Raw genomic sequence first — 16825 nt, forward strand, 5'->3', positions numbered from 1 at the left:
TCTAATAGGCACCTCAAATTTAACAAGTTCAAAACTGAACTCCTGATATTTTTCCCCTAGACATGCTCTCTCTACTTTCTTCTCCATTTCTATAAATGTACCTGTATTCTTTCAATTACTCAGGCCAGAAACCATTGAGCTATTTTTTTCATTCCTCTTTGTCTCCCACTCACATCCAGTCTATCAGGAAATCCAGTTGGCTTTCCCTTCTGAATATTTTCATATCCAACCACTTCTTATCACACCCATGGCCACCATCCTTGTTCATCCACCATCATCTCTCACCTAGATGATTGAAACAACCTCCTAATTGGTCTCTCTGCTTCTACCTTGGCTCTTCTGAAGACTTTTCAACTAATAACTTTAGTGATCATTTTTGAACCTGAGTCAGATTACATCTGTCCTCTGTTCAAAACCTTCCAGCAGCTTTTCCATCTTACTCAGTGAAATCCTTACGATCTTCTCCATGTTGCCTCTCTGGCCTCATCTCCTATTACTCTTCTTCTCACTCAACCTGCTCTAGCCTTAGTAGCCTTCTTCCTGTTTCTTGAACATGTCATGCACACTTCTTGGCTCCAAGCCTAGGGATTTGTTGCTCTTCTATCTGAAACACCCTTCCACATGGCTCCCTTCCTCACTTTCTGTAGAATTTCTGCTTAAATAATGCCTTGGAAAGGGCTTCCCCAACCACCCTATATAAAGTAGCCTCACACACACCCCTACTTCTTCATTTCCTAGCCATGTCCCCTGCTCATCTATAGCACTTATCACATCTGTCATACTATAAATTACATATTATATATTTACCAGTTTGTTTGTTATGTCTCCCTGCACTAAAATGTAAACTTTACTCGGAAAAGAACATAGATTTTTATTGTGGAATCCCAGTGGCTAGAAATAGTGCTTGCCACATAGTAGATCTTCAATAAATATTTGTTGAATGAATGAATCATGAGTGAATAGACCTACTGTGGTAGGCAGAATAATGGTAAGCAGANTTGAATGAATGAATCATGAGTGAATAGACCTACTGTGGTAGGCAGAATAATGGTAAGCAGACTTCTCTATGCTAATCCCCAGCACCTGTGAATAATACCATGCATGGCAAAAGGGACCTTGCAAAATGCTTAATTTAGGGGTCTTGAGACTCTGGAAGTTATCCTAGATTATTCAGGTGCAACAAGTGTAATCACAGGCATTCTTATAAAGTAAAAGAGGGAGGCAGGAAAGTCAGTGTTAGAGATTTAAAAATGCTCTGTTGCTGGATTTGAAGATGGAGTAAGGGGACACAAGCCAAGGAATGCAGGCATACTTGAGAAGCTGGAAAAGGCAAGGAAACAGATCCTCCTCTAGCACCTAGAGAATGAACACAGCTCTTGTGACACCTAGATTTTATCACNATCACAGGCATTCTTATAAAGTAAAAGAGGGAGGCAGGAAAGTCAGTGTTAGAGATTTAAAAATGCTCTGTTGCTGGATTTGAAGATGGAGTAAGGGGACACAAGCCAAGGAATGCAGGCATACTTGAGAAGCTGGAAAAGGCAAGGAAGCAGATCCTCCTCTAGCACCTAGAGAATGAACACAGCTCTTGTGACACCTAGATTTTATCACTGTCAGATCCATTTGGGATTTCTGATCTCCAGAACTGTATGATAATGAGTTTGTATTGTTTTGAACCACTAGATTTGTGGTAATTTGTTCCAATAGTAATAGGAAACTGATAACATCCACCTGCTCCTATTAGACTGTAACCTTCTATAGAACAGGGGCCAGGTCTTCCTTGACCCTGCACATCACAGGTGCTCATTGTTCCTGGAGCACAGCACTTTGGCTTTTTAAACAGAGTACCTGACAGAGCATTATCGTTCTTTGTGCTTACCATAAAGCCTAATGAATGATGATATCACTGAATGCGGGTCATCTTTCCCAGAATACCCCAAAAGTGGGAATACTGCTGAGAAATACTTCCCCTCTCCTTGAACAGTGAACTTCTTTTCCATCATTGGGAGAGGCATTAATTTAACCCCACCCACTCCAACAACATGCGGACCTTTGAGTGTAGTTCTGTGGGTTCAAAAGCTAAACACAAAATGTCTCAGGGATTCCAGAACTAAAGGCATGAACAAATCTAAAATACAAGAAGCTAGGAAAGAGTCTAGAAGAGCTTCAGCATTGAAGGAGTTCAGACTGGATGTTACCAAGCCAGAAGTCTGGGGACAGGGAGATGAGAGCAAACAAACCAGGAACAAACAGGGACAAAGGGATTATAGAGTCTGGAATTGTCACAGCTGCTTTTTTAGGCCAACCAAGGCCTGGTGTATAAGTGGTTTCTATTACCAAAGATGGAATGGATGGGACTTGATTCATGGCCACACAAATCACCGCCTTTTTTGCCCAACTGTAGTTCTTTTTAAGGCAAAGTAGGGTTTTCAGGCACTGTGCAGGAGTACTGATGGCCTGGTTGTAGTTTTTCCTAATTGAAACCAGCTGTTAATGAACAGAAATTAATATCCCACTAAGATCTCTAGTCATGGAGGTAAAAACACCTTGAAATCCAGTAAAATTGAGAAGATCTCAGAGTGTAGTACACAAAATTCAGATCTTATTTTTCACGTCTTCCACGTATTTTTTTAAAGAAAACTTTATAACCCATGCCTGATATGAATAAGGCCTTTTACTTTTTTTATTATAAACATTTTAGCTTAAAGTGATTGTAACTGACAGTTAAGACCAACAGGAACCAGTGGCCTGTTCATGAGCAAATTATCTATATTTCAGGCTAAATCAAAAGTAAACATTCTCTAAGTCCTTTCAGGTCTACATGAGTCCTATGGAAGCCAAACGCAGCAGACAAACCCTGTTCCCCACTCCGTATATTTTGTGGGCTCACCTTAAAATGAATAGTCTTTTCCATGAAGCAATAATATATGCATTTTGAACCATTTCCACATGAGTTCTTGAATACTTATTTAGTCGATTTTCCTCAGTCAACATTTTTATTTCAGTAGGAAAATATTTACAAAATATTTTTTGATTTGTGTTGTTTTATAACCTATCAGATTAGTGTTTTTTAAATAATGGTGAAGGTAGAGGAACTGTGCTGATGAACTTTGCTTACTTTTTTTTTTTTAGATATTTTTTTCATTTATTCTTTGGGAAAGGAAATAGCAGTGAATTCACGTCATTTAGTAAATGCCCAGAAAGTATTACAAAGTATTTTAAATGATAAAGCTGTATTCCTGAATATCCGCATTAGAATATGCTGATAATCAGTTTAAAAGCAACACAAGCAGTAAGGGGGATGTCAGCATTCTGAATCACAAACAAGAGCAGTAAAGCTGCTGTCACCAGCAATGATGTCACTAATCCACGGTCCTGAAAGCCTATTAGAAATTAGTTTTCCGGAGAAATGTCACTGGTTCTAAAAGGTAGTCAGTGTTAAACAAACACAGGCCCCTTTTTGGAACCTATATAATAAACTCAGACACATTAATGTCTCTAGTCAAGGTCTGACCCCAAACTCTTTTGGCTTTAATGGAAGTAAGTAAGGGCCAACTGAGATTAGCTTACACATGTTCGTGTAAAAGTTCAGATGTGCCTGTAAGCAAATAAATATCCTTTCTTAAACTTTTGTTTTTATTAAGTTCCTTAAGACAAAAATGTCTCCCCATGATATATAAGATTGCATTACAGTCTGTATGTTCTTTAACAGTGTTAGTTAATCACAAAATGTGGCTTAAGAGAAGGCATAGAAAGGAAGAGGTCACCTACTTGGCCTGGATGTTTTGGTCCTTGGACAAAGCACTGCCCTTAAAGAGTCAAAAGCCCTGGGTGGTACCCTACCTTTGCCACTAACAAATTTGTGTGACCTAAAACACATCATCTTATCTCTCTAGGTCTCGGTAGCTTCATCTGTAAATGAGAAGAATAACTTCACTATCCCACTGTGAATAACTATAATAAGAATGAGACAAGGTGAAAGATATGAATGTACTTAGCAGATCCTGCCATGTAAATGAGATGACAATATTTCATAAGAGAGCTTCTTTCTTGAGAAGAGTTCAAGGTGTACAGGGATGTCATATCACATGGTTGTATACTTAGCAATATCAGAAATAGTGCACATTCAGGAAATAATAGTTTTCCATGGTTATAAATAAAACTCTACTTTGGTGCAACTAGCAAACTAAAATGATCCCTTTGGAAAAAAAAAATTATGAATTGAGAAAACTAGACAGGATATTAGAAGCTTGCCAGTGAGCACCTCTCAGTTCCTACTTAATTAGTGGCATCTCTTGAGTGCTTCTGGGCAAGGTAATGAGGTAAACATAGATCTTTAATGCCTCTCACCCATCCCAGGTTCTAGCTGAAAGGAATAACAAACAAACAGAAACAAAGGAATACCTGTGTGAGTGCTTAAAACTAGGGAAGGATAGTATCCCATGCCAGAAACATAAAGGCACTTCTGCTCAATATTGTGCAGATTGTACTAGATTAAAGTAGGTCATTGAATGAGATTTGTGGCTTGCCTTCCTAAGAAAAGCTGAGTTCCATGAAGGAAGGTGAGTGGCCAACTTGGAACAGTGCTAAGAGACATAAGGGTTTGTGCAAAGGTTCGAGCATGTGGCTATAGTAGCTCCAGACCTTACATCTTCGGAGATTCAAACCCAGTGGAGGAAAAATTGAGGACTTCTTTCCAAGCATCTCAGCAAAAGTATCTCCCTTTATTGGTATCCATTCCATTAGATCCGATTGTGACCCATACCATCCCTGAACCATGTTGAACAGCCAGAGAAATAAAATGTGCTGCTTACCTTAGACCTGGGCGCCCTTGAGCCAGAGTAAATAGGGAGGAGGCCCCACCTGAAACACATGGGCTATAAGTTCGGGAGAAGTTTGTATGGTTTCTAGGGGGAAAAAAGGGTGAATGAATGCTTGGCAGCCATGTTTACTATAACTGCCTGTCCTTGGTCACCAGATATTTCACATATACCTAAGTTCAGGAAGGAGGTGGTTTTAATAAACCCTTGCTGCTTTACTGTCGATTTAAGGAATTAATTTGCCACTGCTATCGTCTCTTCTTTGGTCATCTATAACACTACCTGCCACAGTTGCGAAGCTGACTTTTTGATGATTTGTATAGACCTAATCCAGCAATTGCTTTCTCTTGGGACTCTGGCCCCTTCAACCTATCCTGCCGTATTTCTTGATGTTGGAACAGTGCCTCCAAAAGCAGTTGAAGGGTCTCTCTACCACAGTGTACCAATATACTACTGGGTTTTTGAGGCCTCATGCTTTCCTGATAGCTGCCTCTCCTGAGAAGATATTCCCTTTGTATATCCAGAATGAAAGCTACAGTGTTTTATTCCCAAGAGCTCTTACAAACTGTCCAGTTTGCCAAGACCTAGGCACAAAACAAAGTGAGGCTACCTAGGCTGCAAAGGATGGGATGGGTGAGTGGCAGCCTCAGTACAGTCTGCAGAGTGCTCGGTTGCCACTGATGCAGGAGCTCGGTCTCCCAGGGTAAGAAAAGGGAAGCATAGTACACTCGAGGGGGAGGGATGCATTTATTCCTTGAGGTTTCTTGTTACCTTATTACACAACTCAGATGGTTTGCTTTTAACAGTCTGCTTGTCTTGTTCAATTTGACCTATAAAAATGCCAACATACTTAAAGTAGATTTCTCTCAAAGAGTTGCATGTTTCTTTGTCAGGTCATACAGCATATTTGACAATAATCGCCAGGATCCTACAGGGCTGACAGCTGCTCTTCAGGCCACAGATCTGGCTGGAGTTCTGCACATGCTCTACTGTGTCCTCTTCCATGGCACCATCTCAGACCCCAGCACTGCCAGTCCCAAGGAGAGTTACAGCCAGAACACAGTACAGGTGGCCATTCAGAGTCTCCGTTTCTTCAACAGCTTTGCAGCCCTTGATCTGCCTTCTTTTCAGGTACCACATCTTGGTTTGTGTTGGTGTTAACCAACCAAGAGTTAATATTTTAGCGTAGATATGATGCGAGGTTATTCCAGGTCGGGGCATAAGGAATAAACTCCAATAAATGGAATTATAATATACATATATACTATTTATTAAGCTACCATCTTTTAGGAACTGTAATATATGCACTACATGTGCTTTCTCATTTATTGTCATAACTACCATGCAGAATGTTGTTATACCCATTTTACAGATGGAGAAGCTGGCAATTAAGTAATTTGCCTAAGGTTACATGTGGCTCAGCCAGGACTAGTACCCGTGACTCTCTGACTCCAAAGCCTATGCTCCTTCTGTGCCACACTGCTACTTATAAATCTTCTGCCTTGAATTCTTTAGATAAAGGCATTATCATCCCATCAACTTTTAAATATTAAGGGAAGTAATGGTTTCTTATATAAACAGAACCAAAATTAGATAAATTGTTTTGATTGATATGACTTTCTATGGATAACTTAACTGATTTGTGTCCAATGTAAAGTACATGTGTAGTTAAATGTGCAACCCCTTATAAATTAAGTTTTTATAGCTAAAGAAAGAAAAATTGTTTTATGCTATAACACCAGACTGTCGGCTTAGAAACAGATTTTTTTTTTTTACATAGGAAATATAATTTTTAAAAACGCTGAACCTTTGGAACAGAGCAAGCCCCAAGGAGTAGACTTTCTCTTTCAGTTTATTAACTGTCAAGTAATTTCATTAAAAAATAACACCAGACTGTCGGCTTAGAAACAGATTTTTTTTTTTTACATAGGAAATATAATTTTTGAAAACGCTGAACCTTTGGAACAGAGCAAGCCCCAAGGAGTAGACTTTCTCTTTCAGTTTATTAACTGTCAAGTAATTTCATTAAAAGAGGAACAAACTTGGCAGATGATAAACCCATAATTTAGATGAATTGCTTTGCTCAGAGGGAAAAAGGTTATAGAGATACAGATGTATGAAAATAGTGGTCTTCGCCATTCTGAGATGGAAGAAACACTTCTGTTTTGTAGCTGATGACAAATGTACAGTTCTTTAATTGATTATCTTCCTGTCATTCTGTTCAAAAAAGGGAATTAGTAAGATGTATCATTGGATCTAGTATCTTTCAACTTTGTAGAGGTACAGAAACCCCTCCTTTGGGGTTGTTTCTACAGCAATTGAACTAGCCTTAGGTGGTAACTACACAATGTGTAGTGTTCCCAGAGTTTACAGCCACACCTAAAATGGGAAATGTCTGCTCCAGAAAATGTCGATAGTTCTTACCTCTGGGTTGAACATAACGTCTGTGTTCTATGAAGACCCAAGTTCATTGTGTTCTGGTCTGGAAACAGCTTGGAATTCAGGAGACCCTGATTTTATGTCCTCAGGATATGGAGTCCAGCAGTGTACCCCTCAGCTAGGTCCAGAGTAATTTCCTTTGTTGCCAGAGATTATGAAAAAGCACATATCTAAAAACTGTCTCTTAGCTTCTAGTTTCATGGGTCTTCTGACCAGGATTTATACTGCTGAAGGGTCCTCCACATCACAAACAAGGATCTAGATTAAAAGTTAGCCATTCCGTCAGTCACTCTGAGTGTCAGGGAGCCCCAGGTCCCTTTCCCCTCTTCCTTCTGTGAGTTCACAGCCTGTGCAGCCTCATTCAAAAAGGACCACCACTGAACTCCAACCAGCCTTGCTTCCTAGTCACCATTAGGCATGATAGCCAATAATGTTAGAAAAATCAAAAGCTTATTTCTGGAACCCTTCATTCCCAACCAAAATAAAAAAACCATGATGTCTCCTCTCTAGATCGTTGCCCTAACGAGCCCAAAATATATCCCCTACTTGAACTACTTCTGCCAGAAACAGCAGGAAAAGTACCAAGGTGGCTCAAGAGCGTTCAGCCATTCTCAGAATCAAATTCCCTGCCTCCCAGGTAGAACGCCCTTTCTTGGCTGGTTCCCGCAGTTCTTCTGTTCCCTTGCTTCCTTCTTCTCTCTCTGTCTTGTGACTTCATGATTTCCATCTTAATTCTTTCTTTCCTGGGTTTGTTTTTTTTTGTCTCTGTTCTTCCTCTCCTGTCTTCTTTTATTTTAGTCAGTCTTGTCATCACTCTTTCTTATTCTCTCCCCAGCCATCTTTCCCAGGTACCCTTCACCCTTAACCAGACCATGGACCAGGAAAGCCTGCAGGGACCTTCCTCTTCCTCCTTTTCCTTTGACATTGACAAGGCCCTGGCTGCCATCCTTTTGGTGCCTAAGATTCAGCACATGCTTCTCTCTCACTCCTCATCAGTATGTCAGAGGACCCAAATGCCCTGAATTTCTAGCATCAAGGACTTTAACACATTTACCAGTGACTACCTTATTGTTCCCAGTTACTTTTATGCATTTAAAAACAAACAAACAAACTTAGTGGGGTAAACAACCATTTTATTGTGATCACAGGTTCTATGAGTCCGGAATTCAGACAGGGCTCATGACAGTGGGGATGGCTTGTGTCTGCTTCATGATTTCAGGGCTTCAGCTGAGAGGATCAAATAGCTGGAGGGGGGAAGAGGAGAAGACAGGGTTGACTCAAATAGCTGGAAGCTGAAATTATCTGGAGTCTCCTGTACTCTCATGTTTGATGCTGGGGATGATTCAAAAACTAAGTTCATCAAGATTACTGGCCAAAGCATCTACATACTGCTTCTCTGTGTGACTTGGGCTTCTCAAACATCATGGTGTCTGGGTTCTTAAAAGGAAGCTTTTGGAAAGCAAATGTTCTGAGAACAGAAGCTGCATGGCTTTTTATGCGCTAGCCTCAGAAGTCATATAGTTACGTATCAACCGTACTTTATTGGTTGAATACTAATTCATAAGCCTTCCAGATTCAATGGAAGGGCGGCACGGGCTCCACCTTCAATGGGAGAATTGTATTTGTGGTCATTTTTTTTTTAACTGCCATGCTCTATTTAGCAAGCTGGAGTAACACATCTGTCCACACAGACCCCATTGATGTAGATGGACTTCATCAAGTATGTAATGCTCAATCAAATACACAGTATTTGCACTGTAGAGCAATGGGTGAGTTTTGGGGAAAATTACTGTTTTTAGGATAGATATGGTCAGAGAAACTCATGTTCTAGTTCACCAAAACAACTTAGATGTCAAAAGTGAGATTTCAGGAACTATGTAAATGACAAGAAAAGAGATTTTAGGTGGAAAGAAGGAAGATGTACATCAGCATGGGTCTGAAAAAATCTGAGAGGCAATTTATAAATTGCATGGGAGGCACAAAGGAACTGAAGAAGAAAACTGCAATGAGATAAATGTCCTGAACTGCTGCAGAGTTAGACAAGACAATATAAGACGTGGTGATAGTTTGGGTCCCAGTACATCACAAGAGTGCAAGGCTGTTACAAGGAGGCATCCCCATCAGATCCCTGGATCCGAAGTCACACTCACCTGACTTTGAGCCCATGAAACCTACCACTTCAAATTGTGTGATCTTGGACAAGTCATTTGAACCCTTACGACTCAGTTTCTTCCTCTGTAAAATGAAGATTAAAAATGCCTAATTCACAAGATTGTTTGAGGATTAAATAAGATTACATAAAGGTTCTATGCTAGCCAGCACACAGTAGGCACTCAGGAAATGTGAACTAACTCAGCCTCTTAAGATGAAGAATTTACCCAAACCATCTTGCAGATGTTGAGTCAGAAAGATGGGAGCTGAATGCAGCATTCCCAATGCTCATCCACCCCCCTTCAAAGCCACAAACCTGTGTGCTTGTTTTGTGTGAGAAACCATCATGTAGTAGTACCAAAAGGTTATACATTAGAATATTTTCTTAGCTGGTTCCATTTCATTGTATACTAATAAGGCTGTCAAAATATTTTTATCCTTTCAGTAAAGAGTCTGATTTCACTCTGAATTCATATTGGCACAGATGGCCTTGAGATCAGGGATATTGTATATTGCATACACTTTGACAGGTTTTACAATTGAAGGTGGTCTCAGGAAACAAATCAATGTACTGACTTGGCAATTAATACTGGCTAAAAAGGAAATATAGTTTCCTTGAAAAATTGGTTTAATTTTTATATTCAAACTTACATGACCCTTGACCTGCTCTTATCAGTGAAGGTTAAACAGAGGGCACTGGGTCATAGCATTCTGGACGTGACTAATTAAATAAGGGCTGAGCTGAGAAGGTGTCACAACTTGATTTAAAGGAGCAAAGCTCTCCCGAAGTCTCTTTGGGGCCTGAAAAACATTTTTTTTTTTTCTGGGCTGAAGTGAAACTCAGACAGAAGGCACTCTTAAAATTTAGCAGTAATTTTGTTTCAGCAATAAAAGGGCTCTCTGTTTCACCCACTGTTAGGTAAAGTGATTTCATTGAAACTTCCATGCTGCAACATATCTGACCTGGTTCAAGCCCGCCAAGACCTCAAATCAAGAGATGAGTTTAAAACGCTGGCTTTTCCCACAGGCCAGCAGTGGTGCTTCATTCCAGTGTGGGCTGCGAGTGTGTTCTGTGGGCTTCGCCTCTCCCCTTTGCCCTCCTGTCGCTCTGTCTGTTTGACATGTTTATTAAATAGAAGCTTCAAGCTGCACAGACAGACTCAGACTCTCCTTCCAACTCGCCCACCGCTGACAGCCCTTTGCTGTCTGGAGAAAAGATCCCAGAAGCCTAATAGCTGAGGGGCTTCATGATTTTGGGGGGATTTTTTGTTTTGTTTTGTTACATTCTTTGGGAGCCTTTGGTTTATAGAGCTGTTTTTTTGAATAATAACTAGTTATTTATATTTCTTATCTGTTTGAACATAAGTAATTGAAAATATGCGTTTCTCTCTTTACAAGAAAATATTTTCTCCTTCAGGAAAAAAATGTGTTACAAGTTAGCTAAGTGGTAGATTTATAGGTAAATTTTAATATTTTTATACTTTTCCAAATTTTCTACAGTGAAAATATTTGTATAATGAGAAAAATTAAGTTATTAAAAATGGGATAAATAACCATGGTTTAGGTAGATAATGTCTTGAACCACATGGTACAAACATTTGTCTGCTGTGCTCTATTTTCTGTCCCTTTTCAGGTTAAACATAACATTCATTTTGGTCATTTATTACAGCATGAACCCCTGAACTGAACTGTTAAGCATAGTACTGTAGAAATGTCATATGCTTTTCCAGCTCTGTGGCAGAAAGTACACAGGTCCCAGTCTTGTTTTGTGATTTGCAGCCCTGCCTCTCCTTGGGTTGGGGAGTTCTAACTGCTCCTTGTCTTTGTCAGTCTATTGTAGGGGCAGAGGGCTTGTCCCTTGCATTCCGGCACATGGCCAGCTCCCTGCTGGGCCACTGCAGCCAGGTCTCCTGTGAAAGCCTCCTTCATGAGGTCATTGTCTGTGTGGGCTACTTCACTGTCAACCACCCAGATAACCAGGTAAGAGGCTCCAGAAAGTTCCTTAGACTGCTCCCCCAGTGATGAGAGTGTGAGGTATTGGAGTGAGAAAAGGCAGGCTAGCCTGCTGGAACCCATCTGTCCTGTGTGAAGCCCTTTAACCAGGCTCCAGGGATATGTCTCTGGCTGCTTCTCTCCAAAGAGATTTGATCAGCACGAGATTAGCAGTAAGGCGTCCTGTTAGAGCTATAAAAAATATTTTTAATAAAATATTCTTAAGCTACACAGAAGCATCTACTCCCTTACCATGGAGACTCTTTAGTATCTACTCCTTTGCCACATAGATTCTGATGCTCTGGCCATCAGTTTTTTTGTTTTGATAGGGTAGCTTGCATCTTTCAACTTGGGTCACTTTGCAAATTGTATTAGAGTCTGGTGCTTTACGAAACTATTCTTGGCTCTAGGCTTCTACCTCGGTGCTTAGAGGCTTCCAGATGGTGCTAGATGGCAGAGGGCAGGACTTAGACTCTCCTCCTTGAGTCACCCAGAGTAGTTTTGCTTTTAACTTCTTGATGATTTGGTTTATGAGCAAGATTTCATTCGTAATAGAATTTTTCTGACTTAAGAAGTTGGAAAATTTGTTATAGCTTTTGTAAAAATAATAATAATGTACCTTACTTCTGTTTATTTTTGAAACCAGAGTTATAGCTTAACTAACATACCAAATAGTAATTCCTGACAACCTCATTTATCTAAACCCCCTACTAGCAACCTAAATTGTATAGACTGTAGCTAAGGAAATTGCCTCTGAACAACCCCTTAACCCACACTCTAAGCTTACTTGTTTTTATTTTAGGCAAACCTGTAACAAGTGTACTTACCTGGTTTATCCACCTGCAGCAAACTAGACTAGGGCAGGAAGAGACCAGATGGTTATAGTGCCAGAGCCAAGTATAGGGCAAAAAGCTATACACTGAGAGCTGAAATTTTCTGTCTGACAAGGAGAAAGAGGACAGAAAAAAAAAGACAGGCCCAAGAACTCAGAAATCACAGCCATCGGCGTTCAAAAGGACACTAGGCCCTATATTTTATTTCCCAGATGATTGTTGATGCCTCTACTGCTGACCCTGAGTGAGCACAGAGGCAAAATGTACATATGTTCAGTACATTCTCTATGAGAAAGTTGAGGAATATTCAGTCCATATGAGAAAATATAGAAAATCTGGACTCTTACCAGAATTAAGTGTTATACCTCATACCCGGTTGCCAGGAGGGTGGAAGGCAGCTCTTTCTCATCTCCCACCACAGGAGCTCAGGCAGTTTGCTTCCCTTGCAGACACCTTCAGGTGGGTGTGCTTTGTTCTTTCTGTGGACCAGGCCCCGCAAGTCCATGACTCTCTTACAAGCTGCTTAGGGAAGGAAAATTGAGGGAAGTCTCTCATGGGGATTTCTATTCCTCATGTACATCCATTCAGCCTACTGAATTGCCTTTTTTCCTTTTCTTTAAAAGTTTTTTTTAATTTTTCTGATTACAAAAGTGCTCCTTGTTTATTATGAAAATGATAAGGCGAGTGTAAAGAATAAAATGGAACTGCAGTTATTCCTTATCTCAGCATCTCTTTAAAAGTTTTTTTTAATTTTTCTGATTACAAAAGTGCTCCTTGTTTATTATGAAAATGACAAGGCGAGTGTAAAGAATAAAATGGAACTGCAGTTATTCCTTATCTCAGCATCGGAAATAGCTACTGTTAATATTTTGGCAGGTTCCATTCTAGTCTCTTTTCTATGAATCATTTTACATAGCTGAGGTCATACTGTACATATGCTCATGTCCTGCTTTGTTTTTAGTGGCTACATGGCTTTATCTTACGTGGATATTCATGGTTTACCTAACGATTTTCTGTTTTATACTTAAATTGTTTACTATACAACAGTACTTCCAAGAGTTCATGGAAAAATTTGTATTATCTTTTAATTCGATTTTTCCACGAACTTTTTGAAATACCTTTGTATATCATGACACTATCTACTACACTTGTAAAGGGGTGAGTGATTTTGGTGTGTGATAATATTTTGCTGTGTGCAGTTCTACAGCAAAAAATTCAGTTCTTTCAGTGCATCCCATATTAGGGATGTTTTGAAACTTTTTGCTTAAATTACCTCTGTTGTGATAAATTTACTGAACTCAGAATTGTGTGGGATTTCAGAGAGTTTTTCTGCTGATGCTGAATCACAGACTAATCCTCTCCTTTAGATAAAACACACACTTTCAGAATCTCTGGACTCACCAGAGTGAATGGGGATTGTACTCAGGGGACTTGTATTTGGAGATGGCATGTTAGACCTGACTTGGACCTGGTGGGAAAGTGATAACTCGGCATGTTGGGATGAGAAAAAAGAAGATGAAATGGGTGGGAGAGAGCATTAGGTAATACGAGGAAGAGGAGGAAACCAAGACCCCATATTGGTTGTCATTCGAAGAAGAGGATGTAATGGAATTTGGAGATCATTGTTGAGAGGTGAGCTCACTCAGAAAAGAAATTAGAAAAGTGAAAAAAGCCAGACTTTGTGTTTCAACACCTTGCCTCCCAGTAGGATTGAATGATAAACTGGACATCCACTTCTGACTTGGGGCAAGATCAGAGAAGTCAGTTCAGCCCTGTGGCAATTGCCAAAATGCAACAATCCATGAGAAGAAAAGACATGATAAAAAGTAGAGAGGAAATAAGAAAATGATAGAAAACATAGTAACTGTAAAAAGCTGAGATGCTGCACCTTGTGGAGATGCTATTTCTAAGCATACACCCTTTTATTTGTAGAGTTCTTTATACTATTTTCCCCATCTATTGTCTCTTGAACCTCATTAGGACATCAGTGAGACTAAGTAAAGCAATGATTCCTGCCTTACAGACAGGTGAGGAATAAGGGTTCCAAGAGGTGAAATTAGGCCCCTGAAATGACAGAGAAGCACTAGAAGACTAGGACCAGAATCCAGGTCTTGCAAAGCCCAACTCAATGTACTTTCTTGTTTCATCTCACATTGCTTAAGAAGACTGGATTTGTCATGGGCTCCGTCCACCACTGATCACTGAAGTGTATCTTGGATAAGGGGCGGGAGGTGTAGAAGATGATGCCCACTCGCCGAGACAGTACATTGAGAAGCTATCCTCTGCCCCCTGGATGATGACTTGGAAGCTTCTGGGACATATCTGTGTGCTTTATTCAGAGAAACTCATAAAGACCCTGGGTAGGTGTAAATGAATATATTTTATGGGCACAAATGGATCACAGTTTAGCAAATAGAAGACCTGGATTCTAGCCCCAGCTCTGCCACAAGCTGTGTGATCTTAGTTAAATCGTTTCCCTCCTTGAGGCTTGAGCATCTTTGACTATACAAAGAAGTGGATTGATTCTGGAAATGGATAGTGGCTATAGTTGTACAATATTGTTAGTGTATTAATGCCACTGAGTTTTAGGTTTTAAAATGGTTAAAATGGTAAAATACATATTATGTATATTTTACACAATAAAATAAACAAAAGAAGAAGAATAGGATTGTACTACATGATCTCCCCTGTTAGCTCTGCGAGTCTGTGACATTTTAAAGGCTGAGACTGGAACCACAGACAGTCTAGCATTCTGATCTCATGGGAACTCCAAGCCATTTTGTGGTTTTCCAGATGCTCCTTACCTTACTCCAAATTCTGTCAGCACCAGACAGCTTAATGACCTGCCTTCCCACTATGTGCCATCTTATCATTAAAAGCTGAATATACTTTGGCTCCCCCAATATTAATAGAGGGAGTCCGTTAACAGACACTCCTAAGCAGAGACCTCACAGGTGAGATGTTAGGTATCTTGCTCTGTGATGCCATCTCCAGCCATAGTAGTTTCACCAGCACCAGAAGGCTGTGCCCACTGGCTCCTGGCTGGGCTCCATGCCAGTCAGGCTGCATGGCAAGGGCAGGGTATAGGAAATAGCCACAAGTTTGCTGAGATGATAACTGCTCCTATCCCAGTAGAGTTGGGAAGTTTTCTGTAGCTAAAAAGCTGATTGTTTTCCCTTAAAAAACTTGTTTTATTAAATTCCCTTTCTACTCCCCACCTGAAAACCCAGGACAGTTAGCCCTCCATATCTATAGGTTCTGCATCCATGGATTCAACCAACTGTGGATCTGAAATTTTCCCCCAAAAATTGCATCTGTACTGAACATGTACAGACTTTTCATCTTGTCTGAAAACCCAGGACAGTTAGCCCTCCATATCTATAGGTTCTGCATCCATGGATTCAACCAACCGTGGATCTGAAATTTTCCCCCCAAAAATTGCATCTGTACTGAACATGTACAGACTTTTCATCTTGTCATTATTCCCTAAACAATACAGTATAGTAACTATTCCCATGGCATTTACATTGTGTTAGGTATTATGAATAATCTAGAGATGATTTAAAGTATATGGGAGGTTATATGCAAATACTATGCAATTTTATATCAGGGACTTGAGTACCCGTGGATTTTGGTATCCACCGGAGGACCTGGAACCAATCCCCCATGGACACCAAGGGACAACTGTAATTTGCTAAGTGAGCGTTTACTGAGGGGATATGGTAAGTGCAGTTTTAAGCTCTCACCCCAGCTTCATCACAGATTCATGAAGCCTCCATCCTGGAAGGGCTCTGAGATATCTAGTCCAGTTCCCTCATATCATACATGGAGAAATTGAGCCTCGGAGAAGGAGAAGGAATTGCCAAGCGAGAACTGGTAGAGCCCAGCCTCACCATTGGCAATCTAGTGGGTGCCCCCTTTCCACCTCACTTCTGTTCTTATGAAAGTGAATTTAGTTAGCCTGATACCACTTTCTCTAAATCAGAGGAATTTCACAGGAGAAATTATGATGCTCAATTCATTTAATGTTTCTGTATCATTAGTCAGAAGTCACGTTAATTTACAGTGCCTGTTTGTCTGTAGGTGATCCTTGATTTCCTACTGGGAAAACAGCTTATGTCTTTATAGACAGGGGATCATGAAATCCTGGTGCAGCCTAAGGCTGTTTGATTAGGTAACTGCTTTGCATAAAGGATTGGCACTTTTTATTTGCCATCATTTAGTCTATTAACTGGAAGGACCGAGCCCCATGATACCATGGATGACTTGAGAAGAGAAACCTGGATAATAAAAGTAATGCCCCATCCTTGATGGAACCAGTCATCTGTTTCCTATAAGGTTACAGTTTCTAATTAAGATGTTGTTTTAATCAAAAGCTTCCGTGTATTTTATGGCATTTTCATGACTCTTTCTAAATTCCTTTCCATTTAATTATTATAATGAACATAATTAGTATGTGCTGTCAGTCCTTCATTTTATTTACATTTTGTATTGGATTATTAAATGTAGTCTGATAATTAAATTAACTCGAATGACAGATGATTTGACTGCCTGCATATTACTGTATTGGGAATAAGCATCTTTGCATAT

At 40.0% G+C, this 16825-nt stretch overlaps 1 protein-coding gene across 1 annotated transcript in view; it reads left to right on the forward strand.

Annotated features, from left to right (window-relative positions):
* Positions 1-16825, forward strand: part of SCAPER (S-phase cyclin A-associated protein in the ER) — a 396020-nt gene that overhangs the window by 353559 nt on the left and 25636 nt on the right. The window contains exons 20-21 of the mRNA XM_008574198.1: positions 5714-5951; positions 11241-11390. Of these exons, the coding sequence (XP_008572420.1) occupies positions 5714-5951; positions 11241-11390 (388 nt within the window). The remainder of the gene's footprint in view (positions 1-5713; positions 5952-11240; positions 11391-16825) is intronic.

Source organism: Galeopterus variegatus, unplaced genomic scaffold (assembly GCF_000696425.1).
Source record: "Galeopterus variegatus unplaced genomic scaffold, G_variegatus-3.0.2 Scaffold1012, whole genome shotgun sequence".
NCBI classification, from domain to species: domain Eukaryota; kingdom Metazoa; phylum Chordata; class Mammalia; order Dermoptera; family Cynocephalidae; genus Galeopterus; species Galeopterus variegatus.